At 46.9% G+C, this 22,484-nt stretch overlaps 1 protein-coding gene across 3 annotated transcripts in view; it reads left to right on the top strand.

The window, feature by feature from the left end:
• Positions 1-4,703: 4,703 nt before the first annotated feature.
• ARID1A (AT-rich interaction domain 1A) overlaps positions 4,704-22,484 on the top strand; it is a 71,078-nt gene continuing 53,297 nt past the window's right edge. For 2 of the 3 annotated variants that reach the window (XM_027109581.1, XM_027109579.1), the window contains exon 1: positions 5,532-7,295. In XM_027109581.1, the coding sequence (XP_026965382.1) occupies positions 6,156-7,295 (1,140 nt within the window). In that variant the 5' untranslated portion in view covers positions 5,532-6,155. Of the gene's footprint in view, positions 7,296-22,484 lie in introns of all 3 variants that reach the window. The other variant, XM_027109580.1, reaches the window with a different exon arrangement.

Below are 22,484 nucleotides of genomic sequence, written 5' to 3'. Positions count from 1 at the left end.
ACCGTAAGACTGGAAGAACAACACACTTACACCCAAGCCTCCAGTAGTCTCTTTGGAAGGGTAGGCCAATTAGAACCAAACTGCTTGTCCCCACCCCCAGCCACTCTGGTAGGTTCTGAATCCAGTTTCAGTGTTGTTAAATTTCAGGGCAGAAAGTGATAATTTGGAAAAGTGCCAAAACCCACTGTAATTTTTCCTGGCAGCTTTCCCTTGGTGTCATTGGTAAGTTCTGCATTTCACTGGAGTACCGCACCACTACTACTACAGTACCTCGCAGCAGACTTTTTCATTTGGTCCACTTTTATCTTTGGAAGAAGCCGTTTTTCAGTAGGGATAGACGGATTTACACTCTATTAAAGCTAGTCAGAATGCTTTCCCTTAAGGGTCATTCACTTCCTGCCTTATGCTTAATAAGTTCCCTTGGATTTTCCTTGATGCTTACATAAAAAGCCTGGGATGATCATGCTGGAGTATTCTCTTGAGGCGGCTGTGTTGCACACTTGCTGTTTTAGGCTCCTATCCTGTTTCACAGGACTGCATGCCTACCTCCCTCCATTTTGTCAGTGCTCACTGGGTTTTTCCTTCTCTTTCCACCTCTCTTCTACAGACTTGTGTTGGAGCAAAAGACTCCATTCCAGATCCATTCCAGAGTTACTATGAGAAACTTCCCCACTCTCTGACTTTTTTTCCTATCTCAGTAAAATGGCAGTGTAAGAAAGCTCTATGCAGTCAGGGCTGAAAGAAATACCCACCTAGAATATTTGATTTTCCTTCTGATTTTCTTCTCTACTCTCAACTTTCAAAAATTTCCCCTACAATCATTTTACATGTGTGGAATTTTCTAGATTGGTTTTAAAGAATAAAGCAGAACAAATGCAGCCTGGATTGGTTTAATATGGGAAGTCAAAGAAAACAGACTTTTACTGTTCCTGAGCAATACCTTCAGTATTCAGATTGGTGACCTTATCTTTCCTTGGTAGTGTTGTTAGTGTTTAGCTCTCCAAATCTAAAAACAGCTTTGTGTAATAAGTACCAAACACAAAATTGTCTTGTCTCTTCTGATGGACTGTAAAGTGGCTTTCAAGCTTCTTTGTAAGTAGGTTTTTCATATCTGCACTATTTTTGTGTCCGTTGGTGAACACAAACCTTCAGTGAGGCTCAGGAGAAATGCCCAAATTCCTGATCTGCCCAGTGGTTTTATAAAACTCGAGACTGGGTTGGTTTGTTTGTCTTTAAAATATTATTAATAGTTTTACTCTATCTTCTACAAAAGAATCGTCAACAAGCTCACCAATGAGATAAGTGGTTACAGAAAATGTATATATTAGAGTGTGAGAGAGCTTGTGCTTTTCCCTCATGTTAGATTGACTCTGGGTGCTTGCTTTGTTTGAAACCCACCACAAACCAAACTAGCCTGGACCTTTATTTATTTAATTTTATTTTAGATTTCAGTTTTGGGGTAGGTGATGGTGAGGGTAATTCTTATTTTATATTGGTACAAAAAAAGCAAGTTGACTTATACCTAAGGGTTTTTTTGCAGAGCTACTCTTTTGGTGAAGAAAAAAAAAAGCCTCATTCAGAAATTAACATTTCTCAAAATGTGTTCCTTATTATTCTGAAATGTAAGTTCCTTCAAATTGTTTATTTTAAAACTCTGAGATGAGTGGAAGAAGGATCTAGACAAGGAGTTGTTGAGCGCCCACCATGCTTGATACCTCTGGGGTTGCTCCTTTGGAATTCTAGGTGCTGGGCAAGCGCAATTTTACCAGGGCTGTTGAGCGCCATTCGGACTCCATTCCATTTTTCTCCGTGGCGATCCAGTTCGTATCTTACAGCTCCCGCCTGGAAGCCGGTAATGTAATGAATTGCCTTGACTCTTGCTTCAATCCACTTTCCTCGCTTAATATGCAGTCCAAAGTTTTGCAGCTCGCTGTCAGATGGTACTGCTACACTTTCACACTGCTCCCAAAGCCTCCGCTGGGGCTGTTTCAGAACACGGAGTTACAAACTTTAAGAAACAGACAGCTCCAGACGGAAATCCACGCCAGGCTTTGAGCTCTGCTTCTGGCTTCCGTCAACTGACATAGTTGCCCTTTTGCTCAAACTCGCAGCTCCAGTTCGCACTCGGGAGAGCTCCGCTGGGTATCTGCTTGCTTCGGCGCGGCGGGGACGCGTGTGAGGCTACGAGCCGGCGCTCCACCTATTTCGCCGCGCCTTAGTTCAGAACCGAGGCAAACCTTCACTTGGGTCCCTGGGCTTAAACGTCTTCCTTCAAAAAGAGTGGGGAAAAGAAGGAGCCGGGCCCGATCTTTTGTTTGTTTGTTGAATTTTGTATTTCGGACACTTGGGAAGCAAATTGCCAGAGAGGAAGGGCTGTCCTCCCTGCAAACGTTTCCCTCTCTTAGCAAACCCTCCAGGCCTCGGTTCCACATTTTGCAGTTGACTGCGTGGATTTTAATAGGCTGTTCCCTTACTCTCGGGCCCAATCCATGCACACTGTGTAGCCAGATAAAATGAGAGCACATTTTCTGCCATTTTCAGTCGGTTTGTCCTGGCAGCCCTGCCCCCTTCCTTGGCTGCGGCAGCCGCGGGAGTTAATGCTGCGCGCAGAAAACTCCGCCTGATCCTCCGGGCCGGAGATCCAGTCCACGTTTGCCAGGTGCCGTGCGGTAGGGGACGGCGATAAGAACTCTCTTGTGACGGAGCGAGCGAGACTTTAGTCCGGTTTCCATGTCAACGATACAGTCCATATTTGCCATCAGGCTGTTGGTGGCAAAGGAGCTTTCGTGCGGGTAGCGCTGTCCTAGTCCTAGTTCTCCAATCGGCGCCGGGATTCCTGAGCTGCCTAGGTGTGGGGTTAAAAGGCAGGGGCCGTGGGGGAGAAAACTCCACCAGCGGGAGGACCCACAGCCCCAAACCCGGGTCTCGGAGCTTGGGCCGGCCACGTGCCCTGTTCCTCCCCTCCCCCCTTTCCCGCAGCCATTACCCCTAGGGAAAGCTGATGGGCCAGTTTCTAAGAAAGTTCCCGTCAACTCGGGATAGTGATGTGGGGCTGTAAGGGTAGGGGTGGAAGAGGACCCTAAAGGATTTGAGATTAAAAAAAAAAAAGTGGGAAAGGAGAAATCCGACATTACTACCTCCTCCAACCCAGGTGGAGAGATTTTTTGCGCACTTTATTGCCAGACAAAAATGGTGGCTGTTTTCAAAACAGCCTGCCCACGTGTCGGACAGGGATTTTGGCACTTTCCAAATTTCACAGCCATTGAAGAAAGGGGATGAGGGCTTCCTCTGGAGACAAATTCATTCTGGCTTCCAGATTGTCACTGGGCTCCAGGTTTCTCATTATACTCCACCTCTGAGGGAAATGGCAGGGTAATTGCATGTAAAAAATTCCTCATTTGTGTGCAGGACTCAGGACTGTTTGCCAGCTCAGAGGCAGTTGATTAAATAGCCAAGTCCATTTAAGAGGCAGCCTATAATCTGGTTTCTAGGACCTAATGCACCGGGCGAGTTGTTGCCCCTGAGGACTGTGAGTGAAAGGAGGGCACTGGTCCATTCCAGTCAGTCAGATCCTGGTAGGCCGGTTTGGTTCTTGGCTTGGGGGGAAAGAAAACACCAGTAGGAAGTTTTTGCTTTTTTAGTGTAAGATGCTCTTAGGTTTTCTTGGGGGTAAGAATGAGTTCAGGTTTTCGGAATTATTCACAGTGACCAGTGGCATGGCCAAAACTCCAGGGGCCTGCAGAATCTGGAAGTTCTAAGGTAATGGTTCTGTGGCCATGAAGTCTCCATTTACCGAATCTAAGGGGGAAAAAGGCTCTGGTGTCCAGTGACTAGCTGGCTTGGCCTCTCCCAAGGCAGCCTTGGGCTTGGTGAGGAGCTGGAATCCCCTCTGGCTTTTGTAGCCTGTCATGTCAGAGCATTCCAAGTCAGCCAGAGGAGGAAAAGGCTGCTGCTGGGATTCGGTGGGGCCTGTGGATCTAGAATTTTCTCTGTATGCCTGCAGCTCAATCAGCATCTCTTAGAATATAATGGTAAACTTTGATGATTCTTTACAGTGTAGGACAGAAAACAAATTTGGGTTGCATCTGTTTTCTAAGTGACCTCTTAGACTGCACCTTTTCTCTCTTTAAGGCGAAAATAGTTTCCTCCATTTGGTCATCCCTCTTCTGCAGTGGTTTCTTTGAACACTTAGGTTCCTCCAGTCCCTGAAGCCTCCTCTGTGATCTGTTTACAGTTTTACAGGTACTGTCTTTGGAGACTGGGGCTCTTGGTCATTGTGGGCAAAGGTGGGGCTTGTGTTCTCCCGCTAGAAGGCTGTCATATGCCCTCAAAGTAGCTTCAGTGGTGACTATTTTAAGTCAGTGTTGAGATGACCAGCTTTGATCTCAAACCCATTCTGATCACATTGTTGAATATGGCACAACTTGACCACTGTTTTTTTTTTTTAATTAATTAATTAAAAAATTTTTGTCTGCATTGGGTCTTCGTTGCTGAGCACGGGCTTTCTCTAGTTGCCGTGAGTGGGGGCTACTCTTTGTTGCAGTGCGCGGGCTTCTCATTGCTGTGGCTTCTCCTGTTGTGGAGCACGGGTTCTAGGCACGCGGGCTTCAGTAGTTGTGGCTCACGGGTGTAGCTGCTCCGCGGCATGTGGGATCTTGCCCGGTCAGGGCTCAAACCTGTGTCCCCTGCATTGGCAGGCGGATTCTTAACCACTGTGCCACCAGGGAAGCCCGTGACCACTGTTTTTTGTTTGTTTTTAATGCTAAGTAGTTAGGGGCAGCTGTGGGGACTCTGCTGCTTTTTAAAGCCACCCTCCTCTGCTCTGACTTTAAGTGACAGGGCAGTCCCCTACACTCTGTCTTGATTCTGTAAAATGGAGATAATAGACCTCATGCCCCCAGGGCCTTGTGAGGACTGGCTAATGAGGGCAGAGGAGTGGGAAAACGGAAAGTCTAAAACAATGATCTGTCATTCCATGCAGCTTGCAAAGGGGATAAACTGTAAGGCTCAGCTGGTTCTTTGGAGCGGGTTTGTAAAAGGTTTTGAAGAAGAAAAGTGCTGTAGAGGTGCTAAGTAGCAGCCAAGAGACCAGGCCCGCTGCCAGGGGGTCAGGCCTGGGCCGAGGCGGCCGCGGTCTCGGGCTCAGGCCAATTTTGCAGCCCCAAGTAAACTTCACGGTTGCCCGCTCCCCTACGCGCGGCCTGGAGGGGACCGACCTGGGTAGGAACGCCAGGAGGGAGGCGGCGCAGGCTCCGGAGAGGCGCGAGCTCCGGGCCGGGTTTTCCCCGAAGCCTTCGGCGGCGGTGCCGCCGAGCGAAAGCGGCAGAGGGCCTGCTGCCGCCGCGGCTGGTTCTCTCCCCTCCTCCTTTGTGAAGGGACGGGAGCGAGTCCGTTCCACGGCCTGCGCCCGCTCCGCGCTCCGCTCCGGGTTTGCCAGGCGGCCGCGACGGCGCTGGGTAAAATGGCAGTGCTGAGCCTCGTGTCGGAGTGAGGGGGACTCGGAGGAGAGTGGGGCGCTCTAGCCGCTCAGTCCGGCCGCCCGCCCGCCCGCTCGCCCGCTGCCGCGCAGCAACCTCAGCCCGCGCCGCGGCCGGGGAGGGGAGGCAGGGCGCCCGGCCCGGCCTACGCTCCGACTCTACCTCCCGGCGCCTGGGCTGCTGCCGCGCGCCCTCCAGCCCGCCCGTCCCGGGTCCCCCTCCCCCCGCTCCCTCCCTCCCTCCCTCCCCGCCCCCTCCCCCTCGCCTGCCTCCCTCCCTCCCTCCCTCCTCCTTTCTCCGGCAGCAGAAAGCGGAGAGTCACAGCGGGGCCAGGCCCTGGGGAGCGGAGCCTCCACCGCCCCCCTCATTCCCAGGCAAGGGCTTGGGGGGAATGAGCCGGGAGAGCCGGGTCCCGAGCCTACAGAGCCGGGAGCAGCTGAGCCGCCGGCGCCTCGGCCGCCGCCGCCTCCTCCTCCTCCGCCGCCGCCAGCCCGGAGCCTGAGCCGGCGGGGCGGGGGGGAGAGGAGCGAGCGAGCGCAGCGCAGCAGCGGAGCCCCGCGAGGCCCGCCCGGGCGAGTGGGGAGGGCAGCCCGGGGGATTCGGCCCCGGGGCGGGGTGGGAGGGGGAAAGAAGACGAAGACAGGGCCGGGTCTCTCCGCGGACGAGACAGCGGGGATCATGGCCGCGCAGGTCGCCCCCGCCGCCGCCAGCAGCCTGGGCAACCCGCCGCCGCCGCCCTCGGAGCTGAAGAAAGCGGAGCAGCAGCAGCGGGAGGAGGCGGGGGGCGAGGCGGCGGCGGTAGCGGCCGAGCGCGGGGAAATGAAGGCAGCCGCCGGGCAGGAAAGCGAGGGCCCCGCCGTGGGGCCGCCGCAGCCACTGGGAAAAGAGCTGCAGGACGGGGCTGAGAGCAATGGGGGTGGCGGCGGCGGCGGAGCCGGCGGCGGTGGCGGGCCCGGCGCGGAGCCGGACCTGAAGAACTCGAACGGGAACGCGGGCCCTAGGCCCGCCCTGAACAATAACCTCACGGAGCCGCCCGGCGGCGGTGGTGGCGGCAGCAGCGACGGGGTGGGGGCGCCTCCTCACTCAGCCGCGGCCGCCTTGCCGCCCCCAGCCTACGGCTTCGGGCAACCCTACGGCCGGAGCCCGTCTGCCGTCGCCGCCGCGGCGGCCGCCGTCTTCCACCAACAACATGGCGGACAACAAAGCCCTGGCCTGGCAGCGCTGCAGAGCGGCGGCGGCGGCGGGGGCCTGGAGCCCTACGCGGGGCCCCAGCAGAACTCGCACGACCACGGCTTCCCCAACCACCAGTACAACTCCTACTACCCCAACCGCAGCGCCTACCCCCCGCCCCCCCAGGCCTACGCGCTGAGCTCCCCGAGAGGTGGCACTCCGGGGTCCGGCGCGGCGGCGGCCGCCGGCTCCAAGCCGCCTCCCTCCTCCAGCGCCTCCGCCTCCTCGTCGTCTTCGTCTTTCGCTCAGCAGCGCTTCGGGGCCATGGGGGGAGGCGGCCCCACAGCGGCCGGAGGGGGAACCCCTCAGCCCACCGCCACCCCCACCCTCAACCAACTGCTCACGTCGCCCAGCTCGGCCCGGGGCTACCAGGGCTACCCCGGGGGCGACTACGGCGGCGGGCCCCAGGACGGGGGCGCCGGCAAGGGCCCGGCGGACATGGCCTCGCAGTGCTGGGGGGCTGCTGCTGCTGCTGCTGCGGCGGCGGCGGCGGCCGCCTCGGGAGGAGCCCAACAAAGGAGCCACCACGCGCCCATGAGCCCCGGGAGCAGCGGCGGCGGGGGTCAGCCGCTCGCCCGGACCCCGCAGGTACACGGCTGAGTGGGGAGGGGGCTGGGGCGAGCGGGGTCCTGGGAGTGGGGGGCGGCGGCGGGGAGCAGGCCACAGCCGTGGGCTACCCCCAGTCCGGGGCCCCCACTGCTGGGGAGCTGCCATTGTCTCGCTCTTCCCTCTTAAAATGGCTGCCTGTCTGCCTTATTCTCTTTCCCTCTTTCAGCCTTTGTGTGGGGCTTTCCCTGAGGTGTCTGCTCCCCTTCTCCCTCTAGCCTGGTCCCTTCCAGCTCTGGGAGTCTTCCAGGGGGTGCGAAGCAGAGTGTGCGGGAAAGGGCCCGGCCCGGGGTGACGGGGTGCTGGGGGGTCAGGTTAGGGGTATAGGCAGTGCTAGGAGGTCTGGAGTTGAGTGAACAGTTATTTGCTCACCTGCCGCTCCTCTCTGCTCCTCCCCCCACCGCCCACCTTTTTCTAGGCCGGTCCCCATCTGTGTTTTCAAGGAGGGGCCCCTCGGGCTCGGGGGGACCTCGAGGGAGGGCAGGGGCCTGCTTGGGAGCAGCTAGAGGCCGGCTGCGGTCCATCCAGGGCAGCCCGGGCCGTCTCCTGTCTTAGTCTCCGTCGGCCCAGTGGCCTGGGCTTCTCCCTGGAAGTGCTGGTAAACAGCTGAGTGATTGGAGTAGTAAGTGCAGATTGCTTTGGTTTGGGATTTGAATTATGGAGGTAAAATCCTTCTGTCAAAGCCAGGAGACAGTTGGTCTTAGGTTGACATCCTATCTGTGATCTGATTGGCTCCCCATCTCCTGCTCTTGGCCATTTATAATTGCCTCTGATGTAATGGTACAACAATCCTGATGAGCTCATAAACTTTTACACTCTGCTTTTCTGCCAGTGATAACCCAAACCATCGCTGCCACTATCTGCCTTTTATTCCAGAGCTGAAATTGGCTGTGACCTTGAGGAGGGAGGTTTAAGCAGCAATACTGTATCAGCAGGAGCAGAGTCCCAGACAGGCTGCCCTTGTTACATTGTGCCCGAAACAAAAGAGGAGGCAGTGGCATTTTGCTTGTACCTTGGATTTATTTTGCTTGTTATGTTTTATGCAGACTGAAATAGATTCTGTGTTGTTAGAACAGTAGCTGAGTTTTTCTCTACAATGGGTTTGCTGTTTGTTTTGGTTTTGTGACTTTCCTGATGGTATAAATGACTTCTTTGATGGCTCTGAAGATGCGTTTGTCTTGAGTAATTTTGACCCTGTTCGCTTTGCAGAACTGAAATTATTTTACTGACCTTTTTATTGAGTGGCAAATGTGGGATCTTTATCAGAGGGGGTAGGAAAAAACTTTGAGAACTGAAAGCTTTCTGAAAGAGAATTTCATATTTAGGTGTTCTGTTTTAAGGAAGGCTGGCCTCATTATTTGTTTACATGTTAACACTTTCTTTTGTTAATTGAACTTGGGGAGAGCAGATCAATTTAAAGGGAAGGACATCTTTTTTGATCTTGAGAGGGGCTGTTTCTTAAAGGCTTGGTTGGTGAAATTTATCATTTGTTCCTGGAAATATCAAAAAGCCTAGTTTTCTATTTTGTCATCATTCATTTTACAGCTTTGAAATAGAGGTCAACCAGTTTTTTTCTTTGCATTTTAAGTTCCATTTATTTCTGTCTTCCAAGATAACAAAGATATGACCTACAATGATACTTAAGACTTGCTTAGAAATTACAACTTTTAGGTGTGTTTTTATGTATTCTGTTTTATTTTGCTCTTCCTCTTCATCATGTTCTGTCTTCAGTGCTTTGGCCACGAATATTGGGTATTCTTTGGAGTCATCTATCTTTTCAAAGCAGAAAAAAGTCTTCCTTCATGTCTGCCCCTCTCCTAGCAGTACCCAGTTGTACCTTTGTCCTATGAGATTTTTTTCACATTTTGTTCACTTCGGCGGCCTAATTAGATGTATTCCCTCCCCATCTTAGAACTGCTTTTCTACCCTTACGTTGAGCTGGGAATTTTGAAAATATTTATGTCAGGTAGCAGGTTTAGAGGTCTGTGCCTTGACTCCGTGTCTTCCATGATGTTCTACATCTGGGCAAGAAATAGGGGAATTTTAAATTAGATTCCTAGTGTCTGGAGGAGAAATTTTGTCTTAGAACATCTTTTCTCTGGGTCATTCTGTAGTTTATCTCTTTCCCCTCATTTTTTCCCTTTTGGGGGTGAGGGGGAAAGGAGGCTAAGTAATTTACTATTCTTAAACCGTTAGATGAAATAATTTGGGGTAAGTCAAGGCTCATTTAAAAACAGAAATTAATTTGAATTCTTTCAGCTTGGGGATATTCAAGCAAATTCTTTTTTTTTTTGGTAAAACCAATTTTTGCCGTATAGTAATTTCTGTTTTTCAGTCATTAAACAAATATTTGAGCACTTTCTATGTACTAGGCACTATGTTCTATTCTGGATAAATGGTAGGAAAGTAGATACAGTCCCTGTTTGGAAGCTTGTCTGTGCTGCCTTTGTGCGAATTTTCTTATTCCCTTTTAACATTAACAGGCCTAGCACTTCACACAACATAGATTTCTGTCGGATTTCAGTTCAGTTGCCTGTTCTCCTGAGACCCAGAGCATGGGCTGGTGAGCATTCACTTGTAGAAGAGACAGTGCAACTTCCAGTTTTGTGGGTTGTTTCAGGTGTGTCATCTAGATGAAGGTTGTAGGTGGGTAGATTTCGTTCTGAATTCCTTTTTGCTACTTAAGGATAAACTACTTGTCAGACCATGATGCCTATTCTTAAGCATTCTTAAATAATAAGATCTTGGTTTGTTCTCTTCTTTCCCTAACTCAGTCTTGAATTAAGAGTTTTTTGCAAGTGTTTCACTTTGTTATAAGGCAGAAACTAACACACCATTGTAAAGCAATTATACTGTAATAAAGATGTTAAAAAAAAGTTTTTTGCAGGGACTTGATTAACAGAGTTAAGGTGGTAATGTTCATTTGACTCTGAATCTTTATGGAATAAAGATTAGGTATGTGTGTGTATTGTGGCTGTGTCTTTTTCACAGGAGCTGGTTGGATCCCATCAAACAAACTTTTCCTTTATGCCTTTCCATAAGTAGTATTGTATCTCAAGGTGTTGAATCCTGCTACTGATGAAATACTTTTCAGTCACCTATGTTCTTGAACCTCGTGTAAAGCTTTTTTTTTAGCTGTAGTACCTTGACCTGGTAGACTACGCTCATCAAAGTAAAAAATCCAATAGAATATGTAGTCCAGGATCAAGGTGGATTTGATTGTAGAAGCTTGGCTGTTAGTTCCTGCTATGGAAATATCAAATGATATTTCCGACTCCTGGGAAACAAATACAGGAATCCTGGGCTTATGGGAATGCCTACTGGCAGAAATTCTGGGCTGGCTGAAACACAGGACTCTTGGAGCTCTCTCAAGTAGGAGGGATCAGGAAAACCACACTGAGACGGCACTTAGTTGTGAGGGCTTCATGTTTCTCTGCTTTCCATGAGAGAACTGGGCTGATGAAGGTTGGGATGATGGTGAGAGAAGAGAGAAAGCAGTCAGGACCAAGGCTGGCTTCTTTGTATTGGGCCCTGTGGGGATTTTTTAAGGTTCCTTCCCTTGTGTGTGGCACAGAGTAACCATGACAAGTGGCACCTGCTGTAACAAGATGATTTGGATTGCATTAAATATTCATATGTTAGATTGACTCCTGTAGGGTGTGAAGTCTACAGTCACTCTTTTGCAAAGTTAGCGAACCTTATTGTATGTATGTATGTATATATTTATGGCTGCGTTGGTCTGCGTACGGGCTTTCTCTAGTTGCGGCAAGCAGGGGCTACACTTCCTTGCGGTGTGTGGGCTTCTCATTTCAGTGGCTTCTCTTGCTGTGGAGCACACGCTCTAGGTGCTCGGGCTTCAGTAGTTGCAGCACGCGGGCTCTAGAGCGCAGGCTCGGTAGTTCTGGCTCACAGGCTTGGTTGCCCCATGGCATGTGGGATCTTCCTGGACTAGGGATTGAAGCTATGTCTCCTGCATCGGCAGGCGGATTCTTAACCACTGCGCCCCAGGGAAGTCCCAGTGAACCTTTTTTAAAACGTGGAAATAAGCTAACAAAGTAAGGGTCAGGGTCTTTTCCCATTCCCATCCCCCAAAAGTTTGTATTGATTGGCTTCAAATCCCAAAATTCTAGAAGCAACTGAAGCATGCAAATATGGCTAAAATATGGCATTCAAAATAAATTGGCACTAAATAGTTCTTTCCTGCCAGTGAGATGGGATGATACCTTGGTCTCTGAAATGGAGTCCTGATTCCCTTGGCTTTCATTTCTGGGTTTTTCCCTGTTTAGATTGGTCATTATCATTACTGATGTGCATCGAGTTGTGTGTGGTATAGTAGTGAGCAGTAAAGAGTGCAGGACTCAGAAGGAAGAGGAGCTTTGGTTCCACATGCAGCTCTGGATTAAGCTGTGTGACTTTGGGCAGGGCATTTGCCTTCTCTGTTTCATTTTCTCTTCGCTGGTAAAGCGAAGCTGGTGAACTGCATAACCTTCTCTGATGCTACACATCTGTCTGTGCTTCCATACCTGGCTTGTTAGGAGGGCAGCTTCTTCCTGTACCTTTTTCAACAGGGATCCTGAGACCATCTTTCTTTCCCTGGGCTCAAGGAATTCAAGTCTGTTTTCTCTTGAGGACTTACAGGAACAAGCTCTAAATAGTTGGGTGCCACTGTGGTCTGTGGCCCTTCACAGAAAAAGCCCTACCAGATTGTTTTGCTTTGAGACTGTTAATCTGGTTGTCATTAGTCATTCCACCTGGCTGGTGGTATTAATACACTAAACAGTAATTGAAAAATTAGAGTTCATTAGAGCAAGACTTGAAAAATAGTTCCTTCGGAATCTCCATGAGGGGATTTTGGGTAGATTAGGGAGGGGGTGAGGAGTGGATATTCATAAATTCAGCATTAACACTGTTTCTTTGGTTGGGGGTGGATAGGAAGGTGGGGAGAGGTAGTATTAAGCTCTCCAGACTCTTCTGGTGTTTGGGCAGGTCTAGGTCTGGTTTGGGCAGTTGGTTGTAATCTGAGTGCCTGAACTTGCCCTGTAAGTTTTGCTGAGAGAGGAGCAAAAGTTCCTGAGACTGGAACAGGAACAGGAAAAGCTAAGCGTCTCAGGGTCAGCTTCATAGGTGTATTGCCATTTCTCATACCCCTGTTGTTTTTTTAAAACTATGTTGTGTGGTTTGCAGTTGGTCCTGGAAATGCTGTTCATTCGGCTGTTCTCCAGTATACCAGAATTTCCAATTTTTCTCCTCCTGGTTTAGTAGTTAAAAAGTGTAATTTAGGCATCTTAGAGGTGTGCTAGAAGGAAGCTTCCCTTTATGAAAGAGGGAAAAAGGTGGAGGGAAAGGTGTTTGATAATTCTTTGCTTGACACAGCAGCTTCTTCTCTCTGAAGGAGCCAAGTGTTTCAGAGCTTTGTGTAAATACTTGCTGAGCTGTCAATATGTACCCAGGAGGTTTCTATAGTAAGATGTAAACGGCTCTATAGAATGTTTGACAGGCAAATTAATAAACAGTGTTCAAGCAAAGATAATGCTAGTTTCTTCTCACGTGGTGGAATAAAATAACATTGGAGAAAAAGACTTGGGGGTAGGGAAGAGAGGGTAATGCTGGAGGGTAGAGGTGGGGGTGGAGAGCATGGAGATGAGAAGAAATGATGTAAAAGAGGTTTGAAGTGAAAAGAGGATGTCCTGGAAGAGAAACCTCCCTGGTTCTGGCTCCATGCTGAGTTCAGGGCACGTGGAGCCCTGTTTAAAATCGGTTGCAGTTTCAGAGTGAAAATAAACAGAAGTTTGGAAAGAAGGTCCTAAGTTTCAGTTAGTGAACTAAGTGTGCTCCTAAAGCTTGCTTTATGAGACTGTGAGTTTTAAATTTAAAGCATTGTTCTTTCAGAACGTTTCTGTAGTTTGGTGAGATGTTTTTAGGGTTGGGTTTGCATTTTTGGAATACCAAAAAGGAAAAAAAAGATACTACTACTTCAGTGCTGTCCTCAGCCTCTGTTCTGCTTTGGCTCGCAGGATTATAAGCCCACTCCTCCAAGGGCCAGGTTTAATTTTTTTTAATTAATTAATTAATTATTTTTTGGCTGCATTGGGTCTCCGTTGCTGCGTGCGGGCTTTCTCTAGTTGTGGTGAGAGGGGGCTACTCTTCATTGTGGTGCGCGGGCTTCTCACTGTGGTGGCTTCTCTTGTTAGGGAGCACAGGCTCTAGGCGCACGGGCTTCAGTAGTTGTGGCACGTGGGCTCAGTAGTTGTGGCTCACGGGCTTAGTTGCACCAGGCTTAGTGGGATCTTCCTGGACCAGGGCTCGAACGCGTGTCCCCTCCTGCATTGGCAGGCAATTTTTAACCACTGTGCCACCAGGGAAGCCCGGGCTGGGTTTAATTTATATAGCTTTTACTGGACTCCTGTGCATCACTTGTTTTTTGTTTGTTTGTTCTTGTTTTTGTTTTTGTTTGCGGTACGCGGGCCTCTCACTGCTGTGGCCTCTCCCGCTGCAGAGCGCAGGCTCAGCGGCCATGGCTCACAGACCCAGCTGCAGGCATGTGGGATCCTCCCGGACCGGGGCGTGAACCCGTGTCCCCTGCATCGGCAGGCGGACTCTCAACCACTGCGCCACCAGGGAAGCCCCATCACTTATTTTTATATTAAAATTAATGCCCCAGGTTCCTGGGTCATTACAGTGTTTGCGGACTCGCTAAGTCCTGCCTGAAGGGTTATGTGAGTAGATTCAATCTTTGTTTTTAAAATTGCCATTTTAGGATTAAAAACGTTTCTGGTTCTTCTGGTGAAACATTCTTTTTATGGAGGAGGAGGTATTTTAGAAGTGTTTTATCTGTCTGCCTATCGTACTCTCCCTTGGTAGCCTTGTGAGATGACCGGATTTACTTTCTCAAAGTCTCTTTTTAAACGTAATCCACTGACTCTGACACCAGTGTTCTTCACAAGAAGTGTTTTTTAGACCAGAGTCCTGGAAGTGCCTTTTTGACTCAGCATAGTAGTAGGGAGTATGAATGTAATTATGGCCCTGACCATAATTTTTAGTTAGGTTCAGCTAACTTACCAAAGGCTATCAGCTTGTTTTAAAACAAGATACAAAAACTTGGATTGACACTGACATTGATTGCCCAGGCCTTTCCCCAGTATGGTGGTAGGGAGGGTATTAGAACTTCAGGCTTGTTGCTGAGAGCATGATTTCTAGCTCAGGGGGGTCTGGAGATTCAAATGGGGGTGGGATGTAGCTCTTTGTGAACATACCTACTAGATACTAGGGAGGGACTTAAAAGATAGAGGCAATATCTGCTTCAGAAGGATTTAGTTTTCTTGGGAAACATGCTTATGTGTACACATTTGGAAAACTTGCAAAGCAGGGTTTTACAAATGGATACAGACCAAACTAAGTGTATGGGCCGAAGGAATCTGAGAATACGGAGCAATGCCATTTGGGCAGAGTAAACCTGGGACAGCTTTCCGGAGGCAGTGATTTGTGAAGTTAAATGTCCAAGAAGGGGAAAGTTAGAATATTAATCGGCTTTTTCATGATGCTGCTCTGAGTTTCACGGGCTTTATAGAATTCACGTTACACCTCCACTCCCAGACCTGTGGTTGTCTGATTCTGGTGACTTTGAGAATTTGGACTGTAACCAGTTCCACGAAAGAGAGTGGTTTCAGGGTCTTAGTGGTTCCTGTGGTTATGTGGGGCCTTTAGTACAACCTGCCAAGTCCTTGGCTAGTTCAGAGGCTCTTTTATAGTAATTTTGGGTTTGGAAGTTTGTGTCACCTTCAGAGTTGTGTGCCCTGGACAACTCTACAGTGATAGTCGTTCAACTTTGGTTAGAGAGCCTGAGTTTTTTCTTTTTCGGCAAAGTTAATTGACCTTTCTTAAAACAGGAGCCATGAGGTACCTGTCTGGACTCAGGCTGCTGCTGTTTCTGAAGGTTTGGGAGCTGTGCTCAAGCTGAGTTGCTTGGATCAGACCTTATATTGAGGGTTTTTGGGTGGGTAAGCCTGCACATATGCAGTTTGCCCATCTGTTCACAGAAATGGCCTTTAATATTGTTTTTGATTAGGTTGGCTGTGGCCAAGAAGCTCATAAATGCTGCAAACACATGCTTATTCCTTATGGGAGCCTCTGAAATGTAGTGATTTTGGTTTCTCTTTACCTGCTAGTCCATGTGTGATTGGATCACATGTGATTTCTGGCACTTTTCAAATGGTAGGTGGATGCTTAACAACTGAAGATGCATGGAGTGTCCAGTACCAGGCTACTACAGTGCTTCCACCTGGAAGAGGAGGGTAGGTTACACTGTTCCAGTATAAAGATATGGAGTCTTGAATACAGATTCTAGTTTGGAAATATCTCTTCCACCATCTTTACCTTGCCATTCTGGCATTTTGCGAAAGTGAGTTTCCAGTAACTCAGAATTGGGCACAGTGGTTCCCGCAAGTGTGTAGGGGCTTGAGATGAACTCCTTAGTCAGTCCAGGTTTTAAGAATCCAAGTTGGGGTGAATGTTGACTTAACTGCCTTGAGTATTCTTCCCTGAACTTGCTCTTCCCCCTATTTAAATGGATAGCATTAGTATTTATTGCATTTGAAGGGACATCTGAGTGAACTTTTATTCTTGTTAGTCATTTGTGCATACTAGAAGATGGTCTTGGGACAGGTTGAGTCTGTATTTCCCAGTGGCTTCTGCATTTTCTAAGGGTGGACTGCAGTGGGAAGAAGTCTAATGCCAAGAATGCATTCCAACATGCTGCAGAGTAGGAAATTTGATCCCTAAAATGTTGACTTAGTGTTGGTTATGGTACATATTAGAAATCACTCAGTAATCCAGGACAGATTTTTGTCGTCCTCCAGGAAGTTAATGTTGGTATGAAATACTAAGGGGCTTTGGGCACTGGGCTATGCGCTCTGCAGGCCCAGAGTGCTGCTTGAATATGAAGAGGAAATGTGCCATGTGCTTTTTTTTTTCTCTTTTGCATTTGGGCTTCCTTATGGCTTCATTGCTTCTGGGTTCGTAAGTCTGCAATGTTAGGTATTAGACTTCCTCCTCCCTTGGCACTGGCACGTTCATGATTTTTTTGTGGCTCATCACCAGCAGCCAAGATTTTTGTATGCTTTTCCCTCTTAAACTTGTTAGCTTTCAGCTTGCTTGTTTATAGACGTCTCTGTTAAAAGGAACTCCCCCCTCAAGATCTAGCACCAGCATGACGGCAGCAGGGGAGTTTAGGGATTGGTGTGATATTTGAAAACCCATTTGCTGTGTGCTTAGTGTCTTTATTTTGCCTCCTGTTTTCCTTGAGGTCACAACTTGCATGAGTGCATCTGGGTCCAGCTGTTTATTCTCAACTGACTGGTGCCTGGTGTACTTTGACTTTAAGAAGAGTGTGAGTTCAGCCACGTGGTAGAGGATTAAAGGCTACATCGTGCTAGGTGCTTCCTTTAAGAGGAAACAGATATGTCTTTGGGCTCTTCTTGCCCAGTGATTTCCCCTCTCTCTTGGGTAGACCTTATTACAGCTTTCTGTTGTTCTTAGAGAACAAATCACCTGAGCAGAATGCTGGGAATTGGTTGCTCTTTGTTACTACATCTTTTCTGGTGAATACAGATGGCTTTCTCTCTTGCCTTTTGGACAAGATTCTGTTCTGGTTGGAAGGTGATGGAGTTTCATGGCATTAGTTTAGGAGTGTGAAACTCTTGATTCACATTTGGATAACCTGCCTTTCGTTTCCAGACTTCTAACTTTTTACCTGTTTAGGAATCTGGGCTGCCAAAGATATTAATAAGGATTTGGGGATCAATTCTATAGGTAGTTTGTCCACAACTTTGTCCTGGGCCAGGGGTAGGCCAGGGACCTCACTGAGTTCCCTGTTTTCAAGTGATGGTGTGTTGGGGGTGAATATTAATGGTAATTACCATGTAGTTGAGTACTTGCTATGTGCCAAGCACTATGCTTGGGTCTCTCCATGAATTTCTTTATTTAATCTTCACAATCATGAGAGGTGGGTTCTAGAGTTATTCCTCCCACTTTACAGATGAGGAAGTAGAGTAAGAATGAGAAATTCGCCCTAGGACAAAAAACTAGTAAAAGGTAGAGTTTAGGTTTGAATCAAGGTTTGTCTGATTCTCCAGAGCTGTGTAACATTATAAAATACTAAGTTTGCTTCTCCAAAATAAATTATTCAAGCACTAGACCTTGTTGGGACATTATTTTTTGCAATAATCTAGAACTCTTTTTTTAAAAAAACTATTTATTTATTTAGGCTGTGCCAGGTCTTCATTGCGGCATGCGAGATCTTTAGTTGCAGCGTGCATGTGGGATCTAGTTCCCCGACCAGGGATGGAACCCGGGCCCCCTGCATTGGGAGCTCAGATTCTTGGCCACTGGACCACGAAGGAAGTCCCTAGAACTCTTAAATGGGGTGAAAGACTGAAAAGCCTTTAGTTACAGTTTGACATTATGCCTAGATTTCTGTCCCATCCATCTCTTCCATTTAGAATTTTATTTAGGTTTTTGATGAATGTCTGTATGATCCCGATGGTAAGAATTGGCAGGATTTGGTCCTTAGGCCCTTTTCTCTTTGAGAGTGGGGATAGAGGTAGGATTCAGGCTCAAAGATAGAGCCCTTCACTTTGACCTAAATGAGAGTAACTTGCATTATGAAAATATTTGCAGAGTGATTTTACTTTCTAGAACTTGGAGCACTCCCTGGAGAGATGAGGATTATTGTCTTAATTTTCCACTTCAGGGAAGTGAACACGTAAAGGTTAAGTGCCTCACACAGTTTCATGTCAGAGTCAGCTCTAAAAGTGAGGTTTAAAGTTCCCTTAGGCTGTGTGACTTCAGGCAAGTCACTTCTCTGAATCTGTATCCTCAACTGTATGATAAGGAAAAATATCTACTTGCAGCTGTAGTAAACGTTAAATAACATATATGTAAGTATTACTTGTTATCCAATAAAATTCGAACACAGCTCCTAGTTGGTAGAGGCCCCTGCTTGAGAGGGGGATAGAATTGAATGGTTAAAGACAGACAGCATTAGTCTGTGCTGAATTAAAAGCTATCCCATAGTTTTTACCTGGGCCCATAGCATTTTTACCTGGGCCCTGTTTAGAAATGCAAATACTCATCCAGACGTACTGAATCCAAAACTCTGGCAGTATGTTTTAACAAGACCTCCAGGCCACTATAATGCACACTCAAGTTTGAGAACTACTGGATTTATGCTCAACTAGGCTACAGAATATATCTGAAATACCTGAGGGGCTTCTTCCACATTATACCAAAGGCTGATGTTTCAGATGTATCTGCCCTTCCCATGATGTTGAAAGTGTGTTATTGGTTGGAGAAAAGGTTAAAAGTGCTAGGGGTTGGGGGAGAAGAAAGAAAATACTTCTGAGATGGATCTTCTATACAGTAATGACACACTCTGTTTGTTTATAGGACCTGGGGACTCCCTGTCCTCCGTTTCTCTTTTAGCTCTTTGGTGGCGTAGCATGAGGATGGTTCTGATTTGATGAAGGTGGAAAAGCTCATTTTAGGGTGGTGGCCTCCAAGTATGACCAGTTGATAAAACTGCCCAAAAAAGTCGTCCTCAGAGGCTAGTATTTGAAACCTTAATTAAATGCCATGATATCCTTTCTGCTCGTTGATGGCCAGCTGATCTGAGAATCTGGTGGTCTCTGAGTAGACCATTCTTAATGACTTCCCTCTGTCTCTCATCCCCCACCCCTCAGTGCCCCAGTGGCCACCTTGAGTTTTGCTGTGATTCCTTTCCTTGTGTCCCTTGTTGTGAAGTCCTAGTAAATAAACCCTCTAAGAAGACTCCTGACAAGTTACCCCATCTCTGAAGTGGATGAGGTCTCTTTGAGGAATGGACATTTGAGCCAAAACCTGTCCCTAGTTGTATGACTTAATAAGGATTGTGCTTGGCACAGAGATGGAAGTTACAGAAATGGTTAGATAATAAACATTAATAATGCAAAGACCAAGTGGAGAACCAGTGTTGTAGTTCATGGGGGCTTTCTGAAAACCTGATGTGGTTTCTGAATCCTTCCCATTAAAAACATGTTTCCTGTACCAGACCTCTTTTCCCTCCTGCCTGAGAAGGGAAGCTGTGATCACTGTGACCTGGCTGCGATGAAGGCAGAGGCTTCCAGGAGGCAGTATGCTGACAGTTTGATCTGTGATTTGATATTTGTATGTACAGACAATACTCTGGTAGTCATATGTTCCGTGTGTGTGTTTTTGTGTTCTAGACTCACTTTATCATCCCTCTGCCATTCAGCTTTATTTTCTCTCTGTTCTTGTTTTTTTCCTTTTTCATTCTTTCCTTTGGTTTCTAACTCTGTTAGTAGAATGCAAAGCACATGGAGACTTCAGTAGCTTTAACACACCAGAGCTGACAAAATGTCTTAAGGGAACCGGAGAGGCAATTTATACCACTTTCAGATCAACATCGTTTCAGTGAAGATTCCTGGTATCTGCTTACCTCTGTTGGAATGGCCTGGCTAACTAGAGGCAGGACGTGTCTTTGTCTAATAAACTAAGAAACAGAAGTTTCCTAGATGATCTCTCCCTCTTCTCTTTTCTCACCTTATTGCCTTTGGTCTGGAGACTTTCTTAGCCCTCCTTAATCTGTTTTGGGGGTTCTGTTGGTCTAAGACAGATTTGTAACATTCTTGTTTTTCTTTCTAGTCTGTGATTTGAATCTTCTGCTTTCCCAGTGCAGCTTTGAATTGGCTTCTTTAAAACCCCTACATAAAACCTCAAGTGACCAATATGTGGTCTCATTATGGTATTTTGGGTTAAAATAAAATGAGATTGAGATTGCCTTATTCAAGGCACACAGAATTTCCCTTTGGTAAATGTGTTTGGGTGAGTGAACACAGCAATCTCAAAAGAGTGTATGAGCCAAAACAGACTTGGGGGGGGGTACGGATAAATATTAGCTAGATTTCCATAGCTTAGTGTGCCAAGTATTCATCCCAATTTGATTATACTGGCCACAGATAGCAGGAAAGACAGCTGGTAACTTTGGTCTAGTCTCATGCATTTCTCGTATAAATGATGAAGCCAGGGTCTTCAGTACACATTTGTGTGGACAGTGGTATAGAGGAGGGGAGGTTGGTACCAATGTACTTTTGGAGCTCTGAAAAGAATAGGAGAATCTATAGTACTCTATGGCTTTTCATTCAGGGAACTGCTGACCTTAAAAAAGCCTGAGGATTTGGAAGCATCTATAATCTTAATAAGGTAGGCTGTGCCCTTGGCCGTTCTTTAACTTATTTTATTGTGCTTGTTATAGTGGACATAGGGGGACCAAGGGAAAGGCTGGCATTTTTGGAAAGTGGTCCAGGGCAGCCCTAGGAATTAATGAAAGTGCCATGGCTGCTGCTTCTCAGTGTCTTTATCAAAATATAGTACTTGATTGGATTGATTACAATCAAAGCATGATGGCAAACAGATTCCCCTACTGCATGTGAATCAAGTTCCTACAGCTAAGTGATGTCACAGATACCTTTTTTAGTATAGAAGGAAAAACTTGGGCAGAATGTAAAACTGTGCACTTAGAGAAATTTAGAACCTTTTTATATGACCCATGCCAGACCAAGTCTGGAGTTACAGATAAAGTAAAAGGAACGGGGGAAAAGAGAGCTTTTTAAAGGAGAAGGCAAGGAGGCCTTGAAGTTTTCTGGCTAGAAGCAGTTTTTGCCTTTGCCTTTTTTGTCTATTTTTGAGCAGTTATCTGTAAAGCAATTTAACATATGGAAGAGGGAGTAGTATTTTAGAAACTAGGTCAAAAGAACTAGGTGTGATTTAGAAGTGTTGTCTTTACTGAAAAGTTGATATATACTCTCCTGGGTAAAGCTCTGTTTGAAAGGCTATGTGCCCCTTGCCTCTCCATGTATCCCTTAAGCGTACCATATCAATTCCTGGTAAATAACAAATAGGTAGGGAAGAAAATGTCTAAACCTACTTAGTGCTTCATTCTTAACCTGCTCAGTTGGGCTGCGGTCCATCCACAATAAGGTCCGTTCCCTAGTAGAAGCACCAAAGGATGGTTTGTGGGAGGAAATACTTTTTTCTGATGTCAACCCATAACACCTCGTGTGGGTAGTCAGGTCTGTATTTTGTTAAGTTTTTAATTATTAAGCATATACTGGAAGGCAGTATACCAACCTGTTTTCCTTGTATACCATCAGGTTTTCTTGGACTTTGATCATATGCCCCATTTCTCAAGAATTTTCAGGATAAGAACTTTTTTTTTTAGCTCACTTAATTGTCCGGTCCTGTTACTGAAATATTGTCTAATTTAAAGCATACAATAGTTGGGACTTGCCAGTGTAAGAAATCTTGTGGCAAAACTTTTTTTGAAAAACCTGTGAGTACCTACCTACCATTTGGCAGTTGCTTACAGTAATGTAACAGCTACTTAAGGAGCTTCTACAATGTATCAGGCAACAGGATTCATAATGCCATGGAGTACTTTCTAGTAGGGAAAGATATAAATAAATAATCACAAATAACTATATAATTATAATTGTATTAATGCACTGGGGAAGTACTGCCTTCAGTAAATTATTTTCCAACTATTTCATAAAGTAAATTTTTATTTATGATTACCTTGGCTAGTGGGTGACTTTGTACTGTTGAGCTCTTGGGATAGGTACCAGTCAGTTCTGATTCCCTTTCCCATCACTGCTCCAGGGTCAATTGTTACAGGAAATTCTCCATCTCAGACTGGACTTGTAATGGACTAGAGTCCATTATTTCTCGGTGAGGCTCTTCTTTGTGTGGAGATGCATTGCAGGACATTTGGCATCCTGCTCCCCAGGTAATAAATGTCAGTAATACCACAGAATCGCTGTGATAACCTAAAAGGCACTTTCGTACATTGGTTTCCAAACACTTCTCAGGGGCTAGTATTGCCCTGGTTGAAAACCGTTGGGCTTTACTGTCAGGATTCTTGGAAGGAGCTATTGAACAAATTCCTTTGGGAGAACAGACTGAAAGTAGGTAGAGCTTGAGAACTGGACTGGTCAACCCTTTTGGTGTCTAACGTGTGTGTGTGTGTGTGTGTGTGAGTGTGTTTGTGTTTAAGTTTTCTTTATTTTTAAAAAATATTTATTTATTTTTGGCTGCATTGGGTCTTCGTTGCTGTACATGGGG

The sequence above is a fragment of the Aethalodelphis obliquidens genome, unplaced genomic scaffold (genome assembly GCF_003676395.1).
Source record: "Aethalodelphis obliquidens isolate GAN/ISIS:26980383/991018 unplaced genomic scaffold, ASM367639v1 scaffold9, whole genome shotgun sequence".
Classification (NCBI taxonomy): domain Eukaryota; kingdom Metazoa; phylum Chordata; class Mammalia; order Artiodactyla; family Delphinidae; genus Aethalodelphis; species Aethalodelphis obliquidens.
This window is presented reverse-complemented; position numbering and strand designations above follow the sequence as displayed.